This window comes from Lemur catta, chromosome 2 (genome assembly GCF_020740605.2).
Source record: "Lemur catta isolate mLemCat1 chromosome 2, mLemCat1.pri, whole genome shotgun sequence".
Taxonomy (NCBI): domain Eukaryota; kingdom Metazoa; phylum Chordata; class Mammalia; order Primates; family Lemuridae; genus Lemur; species Lemur catta.
Window position 1 is genome coordinate 25273739 of NC_059129.1, and position 16852 is coordinate 25290590.

Sequence of the window (16852 nt, forward strand, 5' to 3'; positions counted from 1 at the left end):
CCCACACCCCACCTCCCACTTCCACTCTTGCCCCCTCCCAGTCAATCTAAAGACCCTCTAGTGGGTTCCCAAGATACTTAATAAATGTCAGACTCCTGCATTGGTCCTGAGGTTCCTGCCCACCCCCAGCCTCTTCTCCTTTCACTACCTGACCTCACTCACCACCTTCCAGCCACATGGGTCTCCTGTCATTCATCAAAGCCAAGCCCTTTCCTACCACAGGACATTTGCACTTGTTGTGCTGCCAACTGGGAGGTTCTTCTGGCTGTTCATGACACAACCACTAATTCTTCATGTCTCTGTTTAACATGCCAACTCCTCAGAGAGGCCTTCCTTTACCCTCCGGGTAACCAGATCCCCCTATTACTTTGGATCTCTGCACCACATTTGTTTCCTTCTTGGCACTTAAACTATGTGATTGCTGGATTCCTCTGCCTTCCTGTTGGATGTTTCTCTACTCACTATGATGTGAGCTTCTCCAGGGCAGGAATCCCAAACTGTCTAGGTTACCTCCATATCCATAACACAATGACAGTGCCTGGTACACAGGGGTTGAACAGTTACTGGTGGAATTAATCAAAGACTTGGAATGTTACGGGACATATGCATGATAGTCCAAGTGGCTCTAGTCTCCTTTCACAGGCTCTATTGCTTCTGAGAGTAGCTGATCCCCAGCATGGCCTGTTCTCCTGCAAGGGCATTTCCTCTCTTCTCTCTGAAGAAGTGGGCTGTTCAGCTTCCTCCAGTTCTCATGTCTTTGCAAGAAATAGATAATTGTCTGCTGATTCAGCACCTATCACTCCTACAGGAGGGCAGCCTAATAGAAGGTGAAAAATTTGGAGCATTTAGGCACAGAGCCACCAGGCCCATAGCCGATCTAACCTTCCTATGTGGAAAGCCACTCCAGTAACCCTCCCTGGGAATGCAGGAATAATTCAGCATAAACAAAGCACGTCTTGGCCAGCATGTCCTACACAGTAGGCACTATTCAGAATGTCTTCTGTATTTCATTTATTGAATCCCCAAATCATTCTGTGAGGTACATATTAATGGTGTATTTATTTTACAGATGAGGAAACTAAATCCCGGAGGGGTGAAGGAACTCCCCTTGTCCCAGAACTGATCTATTTGGAGTGTGATTGAACCCAGGTCATTGAACTCCAGAGTTGCTCCAGACCCCGTGGCTATCTTTATCAAGATGTTCTCTGGGGAATATTTGCAATTTTTTGTGTACAGAAATACACACACAAGTTTGTGTCCTCTATTCACTTTCAATTGTTGCCAAAAAACCTGTTGAAATTAAGTCCATGGCCTTTAGACTCCTTGATCATGGGCTGTCCTTTCCTGAACCTATTCTAGATTCTCATTCAGACTTCTTTTCCTTGCCCAGGTAAATCTAGACCTGGTCTGTTCAAATTGTGGCCACTAGCTATTGAGCACTTCAAATGTATCCACTCCAGATGGACATTTGCTACAAAGTGTTATATGAACTTCCTGGTACAGTTAAGTTACCAGAGAGCCATAGATGGTATGGGAGAGACTAGCTTGTCATCTTAGGAAGAGCCAGCTCATGGAAAAGAGATTAAAAAAAAAAAAAAACCGGGAGGAAGTGCAGGTTAGGAAAACAGTATGATTCACAAGTCACATAAGCAAAACAAGCGAAAAAGAGGGAAGGCAGGGGAAGGAAAATTCCCTGGAGAGCACGAGAGGGGTGGAGCATCAGAGAAAGGAATTTGCCATACATTCAACAAGCTTCTCTCAACTACCTGCTCTTCTTACTCAACTGTGCCTTGAGAACTTTCAGCTAGAATAAACATAAGAAACATAGTCTTTGCTTTAAACTCAAAATCGATTTAAAATATTAATTAACTTAAAAAATGTCATTGTCCAGATTTATTCATCAAAAGTGCTTATGCTTTAACTCAGCTGGGGCAAAGACAATATATGTAACCTAAATATTTGTACCACACCATAATATGATGAAATAAAAAAAAGTGCTTATGAACACTTTTTTTTTTTAAAGAAGTGCTTGTTCTTTGAATTCTCTGTTTTGGCATTTGAGTATAATACAGTCAACCATTTCTACTCTCAAAGAGATTACATTATGGGGGGTAGAGGCAGATGATAAACAAACTGGAAAATATACAGTGGTCAGAAGAGCAATGATGAAACTAAACCAAGGGAAAGTGATTGAAAGTGATGGAGAGCACTTCAGGTTAGTTAGTCTAGATAAAGGCCTTTCTGAGTAGGACATGTTGTACTGAATATTGAATGATAAGAAGGCGCTAGAAGAGTGTATAGCAAAGGATCAATGAAGCAGTCCTGGCCTGTACAAACTCTGCACATTCCTGAAAAAGAACTTGCCCGTGACCGCCTCCAGGAAGATAACCTTTAAGCCCTTGGAACATCCTGCCAGATAGTTTCTTGATAACAATATGATTTACAGTGGATGTCTTGGGTCACACTGTATAACTATAAGCTCTGTAGGGGCAGAAAACTGAATAAATAAGGTCAGTCACAGGTGTGCCGTATGCCTACCTGACTGACCCCTACGTGAAACATGGACGTCAAGGTTCAGCTGAGCTTTTCTGGTTGGCAACACATGTACATGTTGTCACACATTATTCCCTGGAGAATTAAGTGCTGTCATAAAACTCCAGTATGAGAGGGAAAACAGAAAGCTTATATCCTACATGCCATTTACCTTTGCTGACTTTAATGTGTATCCTTTTCCTCTAATAATCCATAACCATGGATATAACAGCTTTCCTGAGTTCTGTAAGTCCTTCTAGAGTATCCTTGAACCTGAGGGTAACACTGGGGACACTTGACACACAGAGAAACTGAGGGAGAACATTCTAGGCTAAGTGAATAGCTTGTGCAAAAATGTCAAGATGGGATGCAAATGAGATTTAGACCAAACACAAGCAAGGGGTCTGCACAAGGTCACACATGGATGAGTAGGAAGAATTGACCTGCAGGGTAAGTGTGGTGAGCCCCAAATGTGGGTTTTATTTGAAGCAACCTGAAATGATAGAAATCAGACAGGTTTAAGAGCCACACAGGCATGATCTCAAATCCTGACTCCAACCTTATTTGCTATGTGATTGTCTTGAGCCTGTGTAACCTGTTTGAACCTCAGCATCTTCATCTGACAAAGGATTTGGTGCACACTTCATGATTTGTGTGAAAAGTAACATATATGGTGAATGTAAAATCCCTGGTACATAACAGGGCTCTTAGTTTGAGTTTCCCCCAAAAGCAGACTCTGTGATTAAGATTTGGATATCTATATATTGATATTTGGGAGTGAATTCCAGGAAGCATTTTGAGAGGACGGGGCTGTGACTCAAGGAAGGTAGGAAAGTGTATGTTAATGAGCAGGTCACTGCTGCAGGCAGCTGGAGCCCTCCCACTGGGGATCTTCTCATTGACTGTGTGGAATATACCTTGGAATTGGGTTGAGGGGCAGGGAAGCTGGGCTGTTCTCCCACCAATTTTCACTCTTTATTTGTGAAGGATTGCTGTTTCGGCATTAACTATGTGGCTCTTTCTGCCTGTCCCTCAGTGAGCCAAGTGCATGCCAGCGGACAGAGAGTGTCCTCAATCACTGAGACATCAGAAACCATCTTCAGGGATGTGTGTAGGGCACCACAAGCATGTGCTGCAATACATGCATAGCTGAATGTTAAATTTCTTCTTCCATGTCTCTTTTGCCTGGAGTATATAATCTCAATTCTCTCAGGAGAATTAACTTATACATAAGGCACTGGAAATCTTGATAGAGGTAAGACTTTTTTATTTCTCCACCAGCAAGCACCATGCCTGGAAAAAGAGCTTAGGAATAGGAACTTCTCCAGTGGGATGACAGTTAAGGTCTTCCCAGGCACAGCCTTTCCCTCCTGCCCTGCAGCTGTGATGCTGCATTTATCACCTGTTCTAGAGCCTTTTCTAAGCCACTCTTAATAGCTCTCAGGTCTCTCTGTGGAGTCCAACACACTCCTGGGGGCAAAAGCCCTGCAAGGAGAAAACATGCAGGATTGTTGAGTTCAGGCACGGGGGGGATGACTGACAGAGCTGGAAGGAGCAGGTGGAAGCTAGATTGAGCTCTACAAGGTCAGCTGAGCGTATGACTTGACCTTCTGCATCAGCTCTTATAAAGCAGGGTCACCGTCAGAGGTGGAAAATGGATATCAGAAGAAAGTGATGCCAAATGGACAAGGCCCAGACCTGATTAGCCTCTCCCAGAACACCTTTGTAAATGGAGAGTAAACATTCATTGAAAGAATGCCGTCAAGAGTCACAGAGGGTCTCTGAGCCACAGTGTCACATAAGGAAGGGGATGCTGTTGAAGGCAGGCTAAGAATGAAAGATGGGAATAGGCAGATCAGACCAGACATGAGGTTAGGAAAAAACGAAAAGACAACTGGAACAGTATTGTTGTAATGAAGTAATCACAGGAGTTCAAACTCCACGGCTCCACTGCAAATCTGTCATTCACTCACTTGACCACAGGCAAGACCCTTTCACTCTCAGCTTACTCATCTGGCCCTTGGAAATACACATTCTTATGTCCAGGACCTCAGTTGAAAATTTTCCACATTTCTGACCTTGAAGAGAGATAAAATGCAAACGTGGTAGTTGTGATCAACAACCTGCTAGACTATGTTGCAATTCAAATAAAACGACGAATGATGGCACATAGCTGACATTTCCTCTACAGTATCATCTTGCTGGTATAATACTGTTAAATATTAAACAATGCCATCAACTGAGCATATGAATCTTAGGAAGTTCAGATTATGATCAGACTACATTTGGCAGGTGGAGAATGTGAATTCAGCTTAGCCCAGGAACACACTATTAGGGTCTACTCTTGTGGCTGCCAGTAAATGTCAAGATTTCTTTGACAGCTCAACTCTCTCAGAATATATACATCAAAGTAGAACCTGAAAGGCAGATACTTGCATGGCTAGAAATTACATTTGTCAAACAAAAGACCAGTAGATGCTGTCTGGAACATAATAGATTCATAACGATTAAATTATCAGGGGAAAATTTCATCAATAAATTTTATAGCTGGTGAAGTTACTTTAGCAATAGCAAAAGCTAGAATTTTTGAAATATTTTTAGACAGGAAGCAGGGGCTGTATAGCATTCGATTATTATTATGGTACTCTGATGGGGAGAAGTGGGGGATTCTTCTCTTTTGTTTCTTGCTAGACAGTGAGTGGAAATAATATGAAAATATAGAGTTCTTAGGTAAAAAAAAATACATGCAGAAGCCCAAATAACCTGTATATTGCAATTTTGGGTTTTAGCTCCAGTCTTATTCTTTCATAGCATGTAAAAGGCAAAGTACAAAAATAATGATAAGTCCATGTTAATGGGTACATAATATATAAAGATGTAATTTGTGACATCAATAATATAAAGAGTGGACTTCTGGCCAGATGGCTGACCAGAGACACCAGCTGCCAGAGCATCTCAGTTGGAAGAAGTTTTAGATGAGGGAGAAAAAATGAACACACAGACAGACATAGGTCAAACATAGTCTCAAAGAAGGATGCCAGAACCTTCAGGAGACTTCACAGAAAAAAGTTTCAGTGCAGAACAAGAAGAAGCAAGATATCAGCAAAGATGAACCCCTGAGAGGCTTGGAGTCCTCGCAAGAAGGGTGGGTGGAGAGGTTTCTTTCTCCCTCCTTTGTACCTCTGAAAGATGGTGGGCTCTTTAGCTGCGGAGAGACTTTCTGCACATGCCAACCCATTGGGTTATGCCACCAGAGAGCTGGGCACTGCTTGTGGACAGGGCACCAGGACCTCAGCCCCACCGGGGCACTTCCCGCCTCCACAGACCAAGCAGGCACAGCAGGTGCCATACTGCTTCTCCTTCCACCATGTACCTTCATCCTCCCCAGGGGGCTTCAGCTCCTGAGGTTTCCTGCTGCTTGTTCTCACAGAGACATTTCCCAACTCCAGCCCAGACTGCAAGAGCTGCAGGTGGTCAGTGCATTCCAGGTGATCTGTGTGACTCCAAAGCCTGGATATTCTGGGCAGCCTGCCTCCTGGAGAGAGGGTTGGAGATGATCAGCATGCTAGCGTTCATCCATTCAGACTCTCTTTCTCCCCTTCCCTTCCCCCACCAGCTGTTCCTGAGACAGATATTTGAGCTACCATTCCAAGGCTTCCACAGAGATTGGAGCCCAGACCTTTCCTCGTAGAGTCCTGTAGCAGATCAAGGAGTGCTCAGACTGTGATCTCCCTACTTGCCAACCCTCTCTTATGCTCTTTCCTGGCAGCTTCATCAAGCAGGTAATGACCCAAGGTGGAGGGACATTGATCCTGTTCAGGCATCCCGTGGGTGACTTGGGTTCATAACACTTCTCCCTGCTATGTTCAGGATTTGACTTTCTTGATCACAGGAGGTGAGGAAGTCCACATGGGCAGATCAAAGGGAGAGTGCAGTGTGGATCCTAGATGTGGTGTGCTCTCGGGGCACCCCTTCCCCCATGGGAGGGCCGTACTCTCAGCTCAGGCTGAGATCCTGGGTGGGGAACCTCCCAGACTACCACAGAGTTGGCGGAAAGCTCACCTGGCTTGGGCTCCTGCCTGCCAGTAGATTCCAGAGACAGACTGTGGAGCAAAGGAGGGGGAAGAGGAGTGAGGCCCACTGCAGAGTTATCAGATTGTGAATCTTAGATAGACCTCTCTCCATAAGCCGTCTTTATGGTTGGGTGTGGCCCCTTCAGCCACTCCCTGGCAGCTCTGCTCAGAAGTTGGGAGCAGACATTTCACCCCTGCCAATACAGCTACCTTGCCAACTTTTGTGGAGCCTGAGGGCAGGCTCATCCAAGCTATCCCGATACAGCTATGCACCCCACCTGCCTCTACTGTGGCAGAGAATAAAGACTCACCTGGAAGTTCCAGGGCCCCACCCACCACTTAGAGATTTTAAGTGCTTCTCCTGAGGAACTAGGGCCAATCACAGGACCCAAAAACGTCATTGCAGCTTGTTCCTTACATAAAGCTGCACCTACTGACAGAGAGGTCAATTTGCATGTCCTGTATAGCATTTCCTGACTCAATATTACAGGATGTGTGGGGGTCCATGGAGTGGCCATTTGGGTGAGCACCTACCCCTCCCAGAGAAAGACTGTGATACTGATAATAGTGTAACAAACTGAGCCCTGGCCTTAGCATACAAGCATTTAGCCCTCTACCCTGTTAACAACTCTCCTGGTTAGGAGAGCCCATCATGACCCTCCTACCAGCTCCTCCCCCTAGTGGCTGCAAAAGCAACATCTGAGCCCTGCTGAGGCTTTGCAAAGGCTTGCAGGCCCACCCAACATAGCCACAGACTGCCTTGCTTCTCCCAGCTCCTTCAAGGTCATGGAGACCAAGAAACTCCCTGGGAGCTACAGGGTCCCTCCTAATGCTTGGAGCACTTAAGTACTCGATCTGGGAGACCAGAGTCTACTACAGACACAAAAGATCATCTCAGCAACTGGCTGTATCATATCATCAACCAATGACAGGGACCACAGTGAAATTTCCAATCATAGCATCTTCCAACTCAAGCAAAGAGGATGTGGCTGAATTACTCCCACAAGTACTACCCACCATTATCAAGAGTAAGCTGGGGGGCCTAACTCACTACACACTATTGGGAAGAGGTGAAGATACCAGTTCAGTTATAACCACAGTGGTATGCCAAACCTGCTAGAACATCCCTTAGACAACTTAGGACTAACACTGCTCTCCCTGGCACACTCAGGGATCAATCCTGGGGAACCAGAGGCAGGCCCTTGAGCCAGGCCTAGCAGCTGAGGTCTTGACTGAGAAGCGCTATGAGAAGGAACCAGCAAATGACTCTGGAAACATAAAAAATCAGAGAAAAAGGACATCCTCAAAACATAATGATAACTCCTTATAAATGAATACCATATAAAATGAAGATAAAATGAAAGATGAAGAATTTTCAATATGGATTGTAAGGAAGCTCAATGACATACAAGAGAAAATAGAAAGCAAACACAAAAAAACCACAAAAACAATGCAGGAAATGAATAAAAAATTATTCAGGAAATGAAATTGTTTAAAAACATCAAGCAGAACTTCAGGAGATGAAAAATTCATTCAACGGAATACAAAACACTGTGGAAAGTCTTAAGACTAGGCTAGATCAGGCAGAATAAAGAATCTCAAAGCTTGGCCGGGCACAGTGGCTCACGCCTGTAATCCTAGCACTCTGGGAGGCTGAGGCAGGTGGATTGCTCGAGGTCAGGAGTTTGAGACCAGCCTGAGCAAGAGCGAGATCCCATCTCCACTAAAAATAGAAAGACATTATCTGACCTACTAAAAATATATATAGAAAAAATTAGCCAGGCATGGTGGCACATGCCTGTCATCCCAGCTACTCAGGAGGCTGAGGCAGGAAGATCGCTTGAGCCCAGGAGTTTGAGGTTGCTGTGAGCTAGGCTGACGCCACAGCACTCACTCTAGCCTGGGCAACAAAGTGAGACTATGTCTCAAAAAAAAAAAAAAAGAATCTCACAGCTTGAAGACAACACCTTTGAATTAAAAAGTCAGTCAATTAGAAACAACTGAGAAACAAGAGGAACAAGCCTACAAATATGGGGGTATGTAAAGAGGCCTACATGAGAATCATAGGCATCCGTGAGGGTGAAGAAGAAAATACACAAGGGTTGGAAAACCTATTTGAGGGAATAACTGAGGAAAATTTTACTGGCCTTGCCAGACATTTAGACATCCAGGTTCAACAAGATCCTGTGTGATTCATCATGAAGGAGTAATCACCCCAAACTTAGTCATTAGACTGACCAAAGTAAACACAAAAGAATATCCCTACAAGCCTTAAGGTAAAAGCAGCAGGTTACTTAGAAAGGAAAACACATCAAACTCACTGCAGACTTCTCAACTGAGACCTTCCTTACAAGGCAGAAGTGATTGGGGCCCCATTCTCATCTTCTCAAACAGAATAATCCCAGACCGAAATTTTGTGTCCTGTGAAAGTAAGCTTCTCATATGAGGGAGAAATAAAGACTTTCTCAGGGGTCGGGCACGGTGGGTCACGCCTGTAATCCTAGCACTCTGGGAGGCCGAGGCGGGAGGATCACTCGAGGTCAGGAGTTCAAGACCAGCCTGAGCAAGAGTGAGACCCCATCTCTACTAAAAATAGAAAGAAATAATCTGAACAGTTAAAAATATATATAGAAAAAAATTAGCCAGGCATGGTGGCACATGTCTGCAGTCCCAGCTACTTGGGAGGCTGAGGCAGAAGGATTGCTTAAGCCCAGGAGTTTGAGGTTGTTGTGGGCTTGACGCCACGGCACTCTAGCCCAGGAAACAGAGCGAGACTGTATCTCAAAAAAAAAAAAAAAAAAAAAAAAAGAAAAGAAAAGAAAAGAAAAGAAAAGAAAAAAGACTTTCTCAGACAAGGAAACTCTGAGGGAATTTTTCAAGACCAGACCTACCCTGCAGGAAGAACTCAGACCTGCATTATACATGGATCAGAACAATAGATACTTACCAGTGTAAAACCACTGAAAAGCAAAAGGTCAGAGCCCAGATACAGCAATAGCTCAAGAGGTAAGACAAAATAATAAATTTCTACTTAAGAGGATGAATAGAAATCCACCTCACTTATCAGTTCTCTCAATGAATGTGAATGGCTTGAACTCTCCACTGAAGAGACATAATCTGGCTATTTGTTAAGAGTTCTTATCAGAAAAGTGTGCTGGATTTTTGTCAAATGATTTTTCTGCTTCTGTTGAGGGAATCATCTGGTCTTTGTTCTTACTTTTATTTATATGGTGAATTACATTTATAGATTTGCATCCTTGCATCTCTGGGATGAAGCCCACCCGATCACGAATTATGTTTTTCATGATCAGTTGAATTTCATTTGCTAAGCTTTTTATTGAGAATATTTGTATCTATATTCATAAGGGATATTGGTCTGTTCTTTTCTTTTTTCATTGTGTCCTTTCTGGGCTTTGGTATCAAGGTGATTCTGGCTTCGTAGAATGAGTTGGGGAGGATTCCATCCTTCTCAACATTGTGGAATAATTTCTGCAGTATAGGTATGAATTCTTTATAGGTTTTGTAAAATTCTGGTGTGAATCCCAACTGGTCTGGGAGTTTTTATTTTATTGAAAAGATTTTTTTATCGCTGTTTCAATTTTCATGCTTGATATTGGCCTGTTCAGAAATTCTATTTCTTTCTGATTGAGCCTAGGGAGGTCGTGTGTTTCCAAGAATTTGTCCATTTCCTCTGTGTTTCAAGTATTGGGTATAGAGATTTTTATACTATTCAAGGATTATGTTTTGTATTTCCATGATGTAAGTTTTGACCTCTTCGTTTTCATTTTTAATTGAGCTTATTAGAATACTTTCTTTTCTATTTCTGGTCAATCTTGAAGAGGGCTGTCAATTTTGTTTATCTTTTTGTAGAACCAACTTTTTCTTTTATTCATATTGTGTATAGTTCTTTTATTCTGGGTTTCATTTAGTTCTGCTCTGATCTTGGTATTTCTTTTCTCTGCTGAGTTTAGGATTGATTTGCCCTTCCTTTTCCAGTAACTTGAGCTGGTTCATTAGTTTGTTGATTTGTGATCTTTCTGTCTTTTGGACATTAGCATTTGATGCTATTAGTTTTCCTCTCAGGAATGCTTTTTCTGTATCCCATAGATTTTGATAACTCATTATCATTTAGTTTGAAGAATCTTTTGATTTCCCTCTGGATCTCCTTCTTGACCCAATAGACATTCAGCAATAGACTGTTTAATTGCTATGCCTTTGTACAGAGGTGAGTGTTTCTGTTGGAATTGATCTCTAATTTTATTCCACTGTGGTCTGAGAAAATACATGGTATAATTTCTATCTTTTTAAATTTGTTGAGATCTGTTTTGTTGCCTAGGATGTTGTCAATTTAAGAGAAGTTTCCATGAGCTGATGAAAAAGAACGTATATTCAGTGTTATTTGGATGGAATATTCTGTAGATGTCTTTTAGACCAATTTGATCTAGAGTTCTATTTAAGTTGATTGTTTCTTTGCTTATTTTCTGCTTGGAGGATCTGTCCAGTTCTGTCAGTGGGGTGTTGAAATCCCTAGCTATTATGGCATTGCTGTTTATCATGTTGTTTAGGTCTATCATGATTTGCTGCTTTATGTATCTGGGGCCTCTTGTTTTGGGTGCATACCTATTTAGGATTGTTAAGTCTTCTTGTTAAATTTTTCCCTCCACCACTACATAGTGACCATCTTTGTCTTTCTTTTGTTGCTTTAAAGTTTTTGTTACCTGATATAAGAAAGGCTACCCCAACATTCTCTTGGTTTCCATTTTCCTGGAAATTTATTTTCCATCCCTTCATGTTGAGTCTGAATGCATCCTTGTGGTAAGGTGCATTTCCTGGAGACAGCAGATAGTTAGCCTGTGTTATCTTATCCATTCAGCAAGCCTTTGTCTCTTCTGTGGGCAATTTAAGCCATTCACATTTATTGAGAGATTTGATGCTTGGGGTAGATTTCTGATGATACTGTTCGGTAGACTCTGATTGTTTTGTATTACCTTTCAAGCCATTGTGGAGTCAGGGTTCTGAACTTTAACTTTTTTGTCATTTGACACTGGTGGGTGTCTATTGTGCTGGTCACTGTATAATGTGGGTGTGAGCGCTTTCTGCAGGGCATGTCTGGTCTTCGGAAATTCCATCAGTGATTGCTTCTCTAGGAAAGTCTTTATTTCTCCTTCATATGAGAAGCTTAGTTTTGTAGGGTAAAGAATTCTAGGTTGGCCATTTTTCTGTTTTAGAAGACTGAGGATGGGTCCCCAGTCCCTTCTGGCTTGTAAAGTTTCAGTTGAAAAAATCTGCAGGCAGTCTGATAGGTTTTCCTTTGTAAGGTGCCTGCTGTTTTTGCCTTATTGCTCAAAGGAGTGCCTTTTTCACCTTTATTTGGCCAGCCTAGTAACTCTGTGATGTGATGCTTGCCTTATCATATTGAGTCACCTGGGAATCATGTGTGGTTCATGTGTCTGGATATCCAGATTTCTGGATAGGCCTGGGAAATTTTACTCAATTATTCCTAGAAATAGGTTTTCCAGCCCTTGTGCATTTTCTTCTTCACACTCAGGGATGCCTATGATTCTAACATGCGATCTCTATACACAATCCCACATTTCTTGTATGCTTTGTTCATATCTCTTCCTACCATGTTCTTTTCCTTCATCTGATTGTTTACCACATAGGTGTTGTCTTCAAGCTCTGAGATTCTTTCCTCTGTGTGATCCATTCTATTCTTAAGGCTGTCTAATGTCTTTTTTAGTTTCTATTTTTTTTTTTTATAGAAACCTTAAGTCACTTTTTTTTTTTTAAATTTCAGCTCATCATGGGGGTACAAAAGGTCAGGTTATATACATTATCCATGTCCTGCCCACCCCCCTGAGTCAGAGCCTCAAGCATATCCATTCTCCAGACAGTGCGCCTGGAACTCACCATGTAGTCATACCTCCATCCCCTCACCTCACCCCCCCACCTCCCCGAGTCAGCACCTTCAAGCATGACCATTCCCCAGACGGTTGAATGCCTCTTTCATTTCCAGTTTTGTTTGTTTTTTTTTTTTGTAATGCTTCAATTTCTTTAGAGAGTTTTTCCTTCATTTCCTGCATTGTTCTCCTGGCTTCTTTGTGTTGGGCTTCTATTTTCTCTTGAATACCATTGAGTTTTCTTTCAACCATATTCAGAATTCTTCATCTGTCCTTTTAACCATTTCATTTAAGTTAACTGAGGAGCTAATGATTTCCCTTGGGGGTGACTTTTCTCTCTGAATTTTCATATTTCCTGAGTTCTTCCACTGATTCTTTCTCATATGGCTTCTTGGTCAAGAACTGGGTGTGTTATGGCTGGTTTATTACCGTATCTCCAAGTCCGCAGGGGTCATTCCTTTACAATCCTGGGGAGAGGAATGTGGGTCCCATATTGCTTTAGGGGTGTTTTAGCAAGATTCCAGAACCTCTTGGGTTACCTCTGAACTGTTTTCTTCACCTCTTCCCAATGGAGTGGAATGAATTTGGTCCCCCAGCTTAAGCTCCAAGCTGGTGGATTATACTTGTGGGTATGAATCCACTGCTCCCTATTAACTTGAGATGGAAGGCAATATGTTTAACTATGGGGTTGTACCCTCTGTCATTGATTGTAGTTTGTTGGAGGAGCCAGTTTACGAGATAATCTGTTGTCCCCATGGTAGGCTCTTGTTTTGTAGGTGGGATATATGAATGCCCTAAGCTTTTGGAGGGCCTTGTAGCTCCCAGGGTTTGCTTGGACCCTGCTCCCCACTGAGGTGGTGGTAGGAGCAAGATAGATCACAGCTGGAGTGTGAAAGCCTGGGTGTGTGAGCTTCTATGGTTGCTTATCTGGCTGCTGGGGGAGCTGCTAACATGGATTTCAGGGCTAACTCTCCAACTTGGAAGGCTACTCCTGATGGGAGAATCAACTGGTGCAATTACTGAGGTCTCTAGCCAAGTTTTTCTTCCCTTGCGCATACCTGGGCACTTTCCCCTCTGATAGGTCGACTTGTGTTTCCTCTCCACCCAATATTGCCTCTTGAGCTTTCCCACAGTTTCTGTGTCTGGCCTGCTAGCATGCATCTATACATGTCAGTGGTGGATAGGGGAATCTCCAATTGTGCACCCCTTTTCTGGCACTAGACATGAAGGCAAGGAGGGTAGGCCTGTCTATCCCCAGAAGTCTCCACAAGGGGGATGCTCGCACCAGAGGAGGGGGGATGGAGCTCATTCACAGATCCCACTCTGTTGAGCTCCTCCACACCCTCCCACTGAGCACAAGCTCTCACTTGCCATTTGACCCTGGAACTGGGATCTCTCTTCCACACTGTCCCACCCCTCCATCTGCACTGTAAGCAGGTGAACATGCCACATGCCTGTGGGCAGAAGGATCACAGACTGATGTTGCCCCGCCGGCTGGGGATGGAGACACAACCTCAGCAGTCAAAGCAGGTCACTCGACACAGAGAACTCTACTGGCTGCTATGAAATGGGTCTGTGGAATTCCTGCAAGGCTTTTCTGTTGGGAGTCACCCATCTGCCCTCCTCTGCAAACCCCAGTCACAGCAGAATGGCCACCCTGCTCTCCATGCCACTCCGGTGACTATACTGACTGAAGCAGGCTCAGCTGGGAGTGCACTCTTCTTTTGGTGAGCCAAGCCCCTCAGCATAAGGCACTTTCCTGGTTGCTGTGGGGTGGGTGTGGCCCTGCAGCCATGAGTTCTTGAGCCAAGACCAATTGAGCAACTGACAATTTTTTATTCAGTGTTTATTGTGCTTAGACATTTGGAAGTTGAAGATGGACTACAAGAGTTATAAGAAAACATGCTTCCTGCCTTCCAGATACATCAGGGTAGGTGGGATTAAGACATTAAATCAGCCCTTCTACGCGATCACGCTGAGCTAGCGCCCGGGCCTGGAATCGGCCGCAGACTCCTCAGCCGCGTCCTCCGCCTCCTGACCATGGACCCCCGCAAAGTGAGCGAGCTTCGGGCCTTCGTAAAAATGTGTAAGCAGGATCCGAGCATTCTGCACACTGAGGAAATGCGCTTCCTGAGGGAGTGGGTGGAGAGCATGGGGGGTAAAGTACCACCTGTTTCTCAGAAAGCTAAATCAGAAGAAAATACTAAGGAAGCAAAAACAGATAGAAGGCGGAGGAAAACATACAGACAGAGGAACCATCAAGTGAGGAAAGTGATCTAGAAATTGATAATGAAGGTGTGATTGAACCAGACACTGATGCCCCGCAAGAAATGGGAGATGAAAATGTAGAGATAACTGAGGAAATGATGGATCAGGCAAATGATAAGAAAGTTGCAGCCATTGAAGCCCTAAATGATGGTGAACTACAGAAAGCCATTGACTTGTTCACAGATGCCATCAAGCTGAATCCTCGGTTGGCCATTTTGTATGCCAAGAGAGCCAGTGTCTTCATCAAATTACAGAAGCCAAATGCTGCCATCCGAGGTTGTGATAGAGCCATTGAAATAAATCCTGATTCAGCTCAGCCTTACAAATGGAGAGGGAAAGCACACAGACTTCTGGGCCATTGGGAAGAAGCAGCCCATGATCTTGCCCTTGCCTGTAAACTGGATTATGATGAAGATGTTAGTGCAATGCTGAAAGAAGTTCAACCTAGGGCCCAGAAAATTGCAGAACATCGGAGAAAGTATGAGCGAAAACGCGAAGAGCGAGAGATCAAAGAAAGAATAGAAAGGGTTAAGAAGGCTCGAGAAGAGCATGAGAGAGCCCAGAGGGAGGAAGAAGCCAGACGACAATCAGGAGCTCAGTATGGCTCTTTTCCAGGTGGCTTTCCTGGGGGAATGCCTGGTAATTTTCCTGGAGGAATGCCTGGAATGGGAGGAGGCATGCCTGGAATGGCAGGAATGCCTGGACTCAATGAAATTCTTAGTGATCCAGAGGTTCTTGCAGCCATGCAGGATCCAGAAGTTATGGTGGCCTTTCAGGATGTGGCCCAGAACCCGGCAAATATGTCAAAATACCAGAGCAACCCAAAGGTTATGAATCTCATCAGTAAATTGTCATCCAAATTTGGAGGTCAAGCGTGATGCCCTTCCGACAAATAAAGCCCATGCTGAAGGAAAAGCAACCTATATCACCTAATGGATGTCGCAATAATACAAACCAGTGTACCTCTGACCTTCTCATCAAGAGAGCTGGGGTGCTTTGAAGATAATCCCTACCCCTCTGTCCCAAATGCAGCTGAAGCATTTTGCAGTGGTTTGCCATTAGGGTATTCATTCAGATAATGTTTTCCAGCTAGAAATTACAATCTTCTAGATACTTTTTAAACCTTAAAAATATTTGAAACTAATTAAAAGGACATGTTAATTCCTACATTTTTCTTACTGATCATTTTGGATTTTTTCCTTTGAATTAGTGGGCAAGAAAGATACTTACATCGGAGATTAATTATTGCTCTAGTTTGAGTAAAATAAAGGTTTATTGGTGGGGGCAAATATAATTCATTTAAATAGATAAAGTTTGAGTTGGATATATGGTTACTGAGGCATTTTAATTTGTCTTTTTAAATGCTTTATTTTTTAAAAAAATGATTTATTTCAATAAAACTATTGGGACCACCAGTATTTCAGTAGGACCTGGGTAGGGACTGGAAGTACTTGGCAGGGCAGCAGCAGTCTTGCTGTTTTATATAACATGCACCCTTGTGCAGGTTGCATTTAAATCTTACACTGTGGTGAAGGGATGATTTTTTTTTTTGTAATGCTGCAGTAGAGTTGGATTACTTAGCTCTGTTGTTGTCCAATATATCAAATAAATGCTTCATATTATTTCCACAAAAAAAAAAAATAAGACATTAAATCAAACCTAATACTATAATAGTAAGTTCCCTCTGTAAGTGGTACAAAAATTTGTGCGTCAAAACATAAAATTAAACTATGAATAACATTCTAAGCAATGGGCAAAGTCAGAATGGCTTAACTGTCACCTATGTTATAGGCCCAGGGATCAGTGATTATGATGACAAACAATTCTTAGTTGATGTTTCTCAATCACTCAGCTCTATAGATTCTTCCTTAATGTGCATGAAGGCATCAGATAATAACTGTGTAAAGAAATTTTTATGGTTTTGCTCAGCATAATACTTATTATAGTATATTACAAATAGAACAGGTGGCACAAATGCAACGATTATAGCCACCATAATAATTATTACTTTCATCATAGAATTCTTGATAAAATTGTTAAGAAATATTTATTTTCTTATCAGAGCTGAGATGGAGTCAA

At 42.9% G+C, this 16852-nt stretch overlaps 1 protein-coding gene across 1 annotated transcript; it reads left to right on the plus strand.

Annotated features, from left to right (window-relative positions):
- The first annotated feature begins 14467 nt into the window (after positions 1–14467).
- On the plus strand, positions 14468–15940 carry LOC123631592 (hsc70-interacting protein-like). Its single transcript, XM_045541382.1, is given in 2 exon segments — positions 14468–14726; positions 14729–15940. Coding segments are annotated over 2 exon segments (1104 nt in total). The 5' UTR covers positions 14468–14545; the 3' UTR covers positions 15652–15940.
- Positions 15941–16852: the final 912 nt, after the last annotated feature.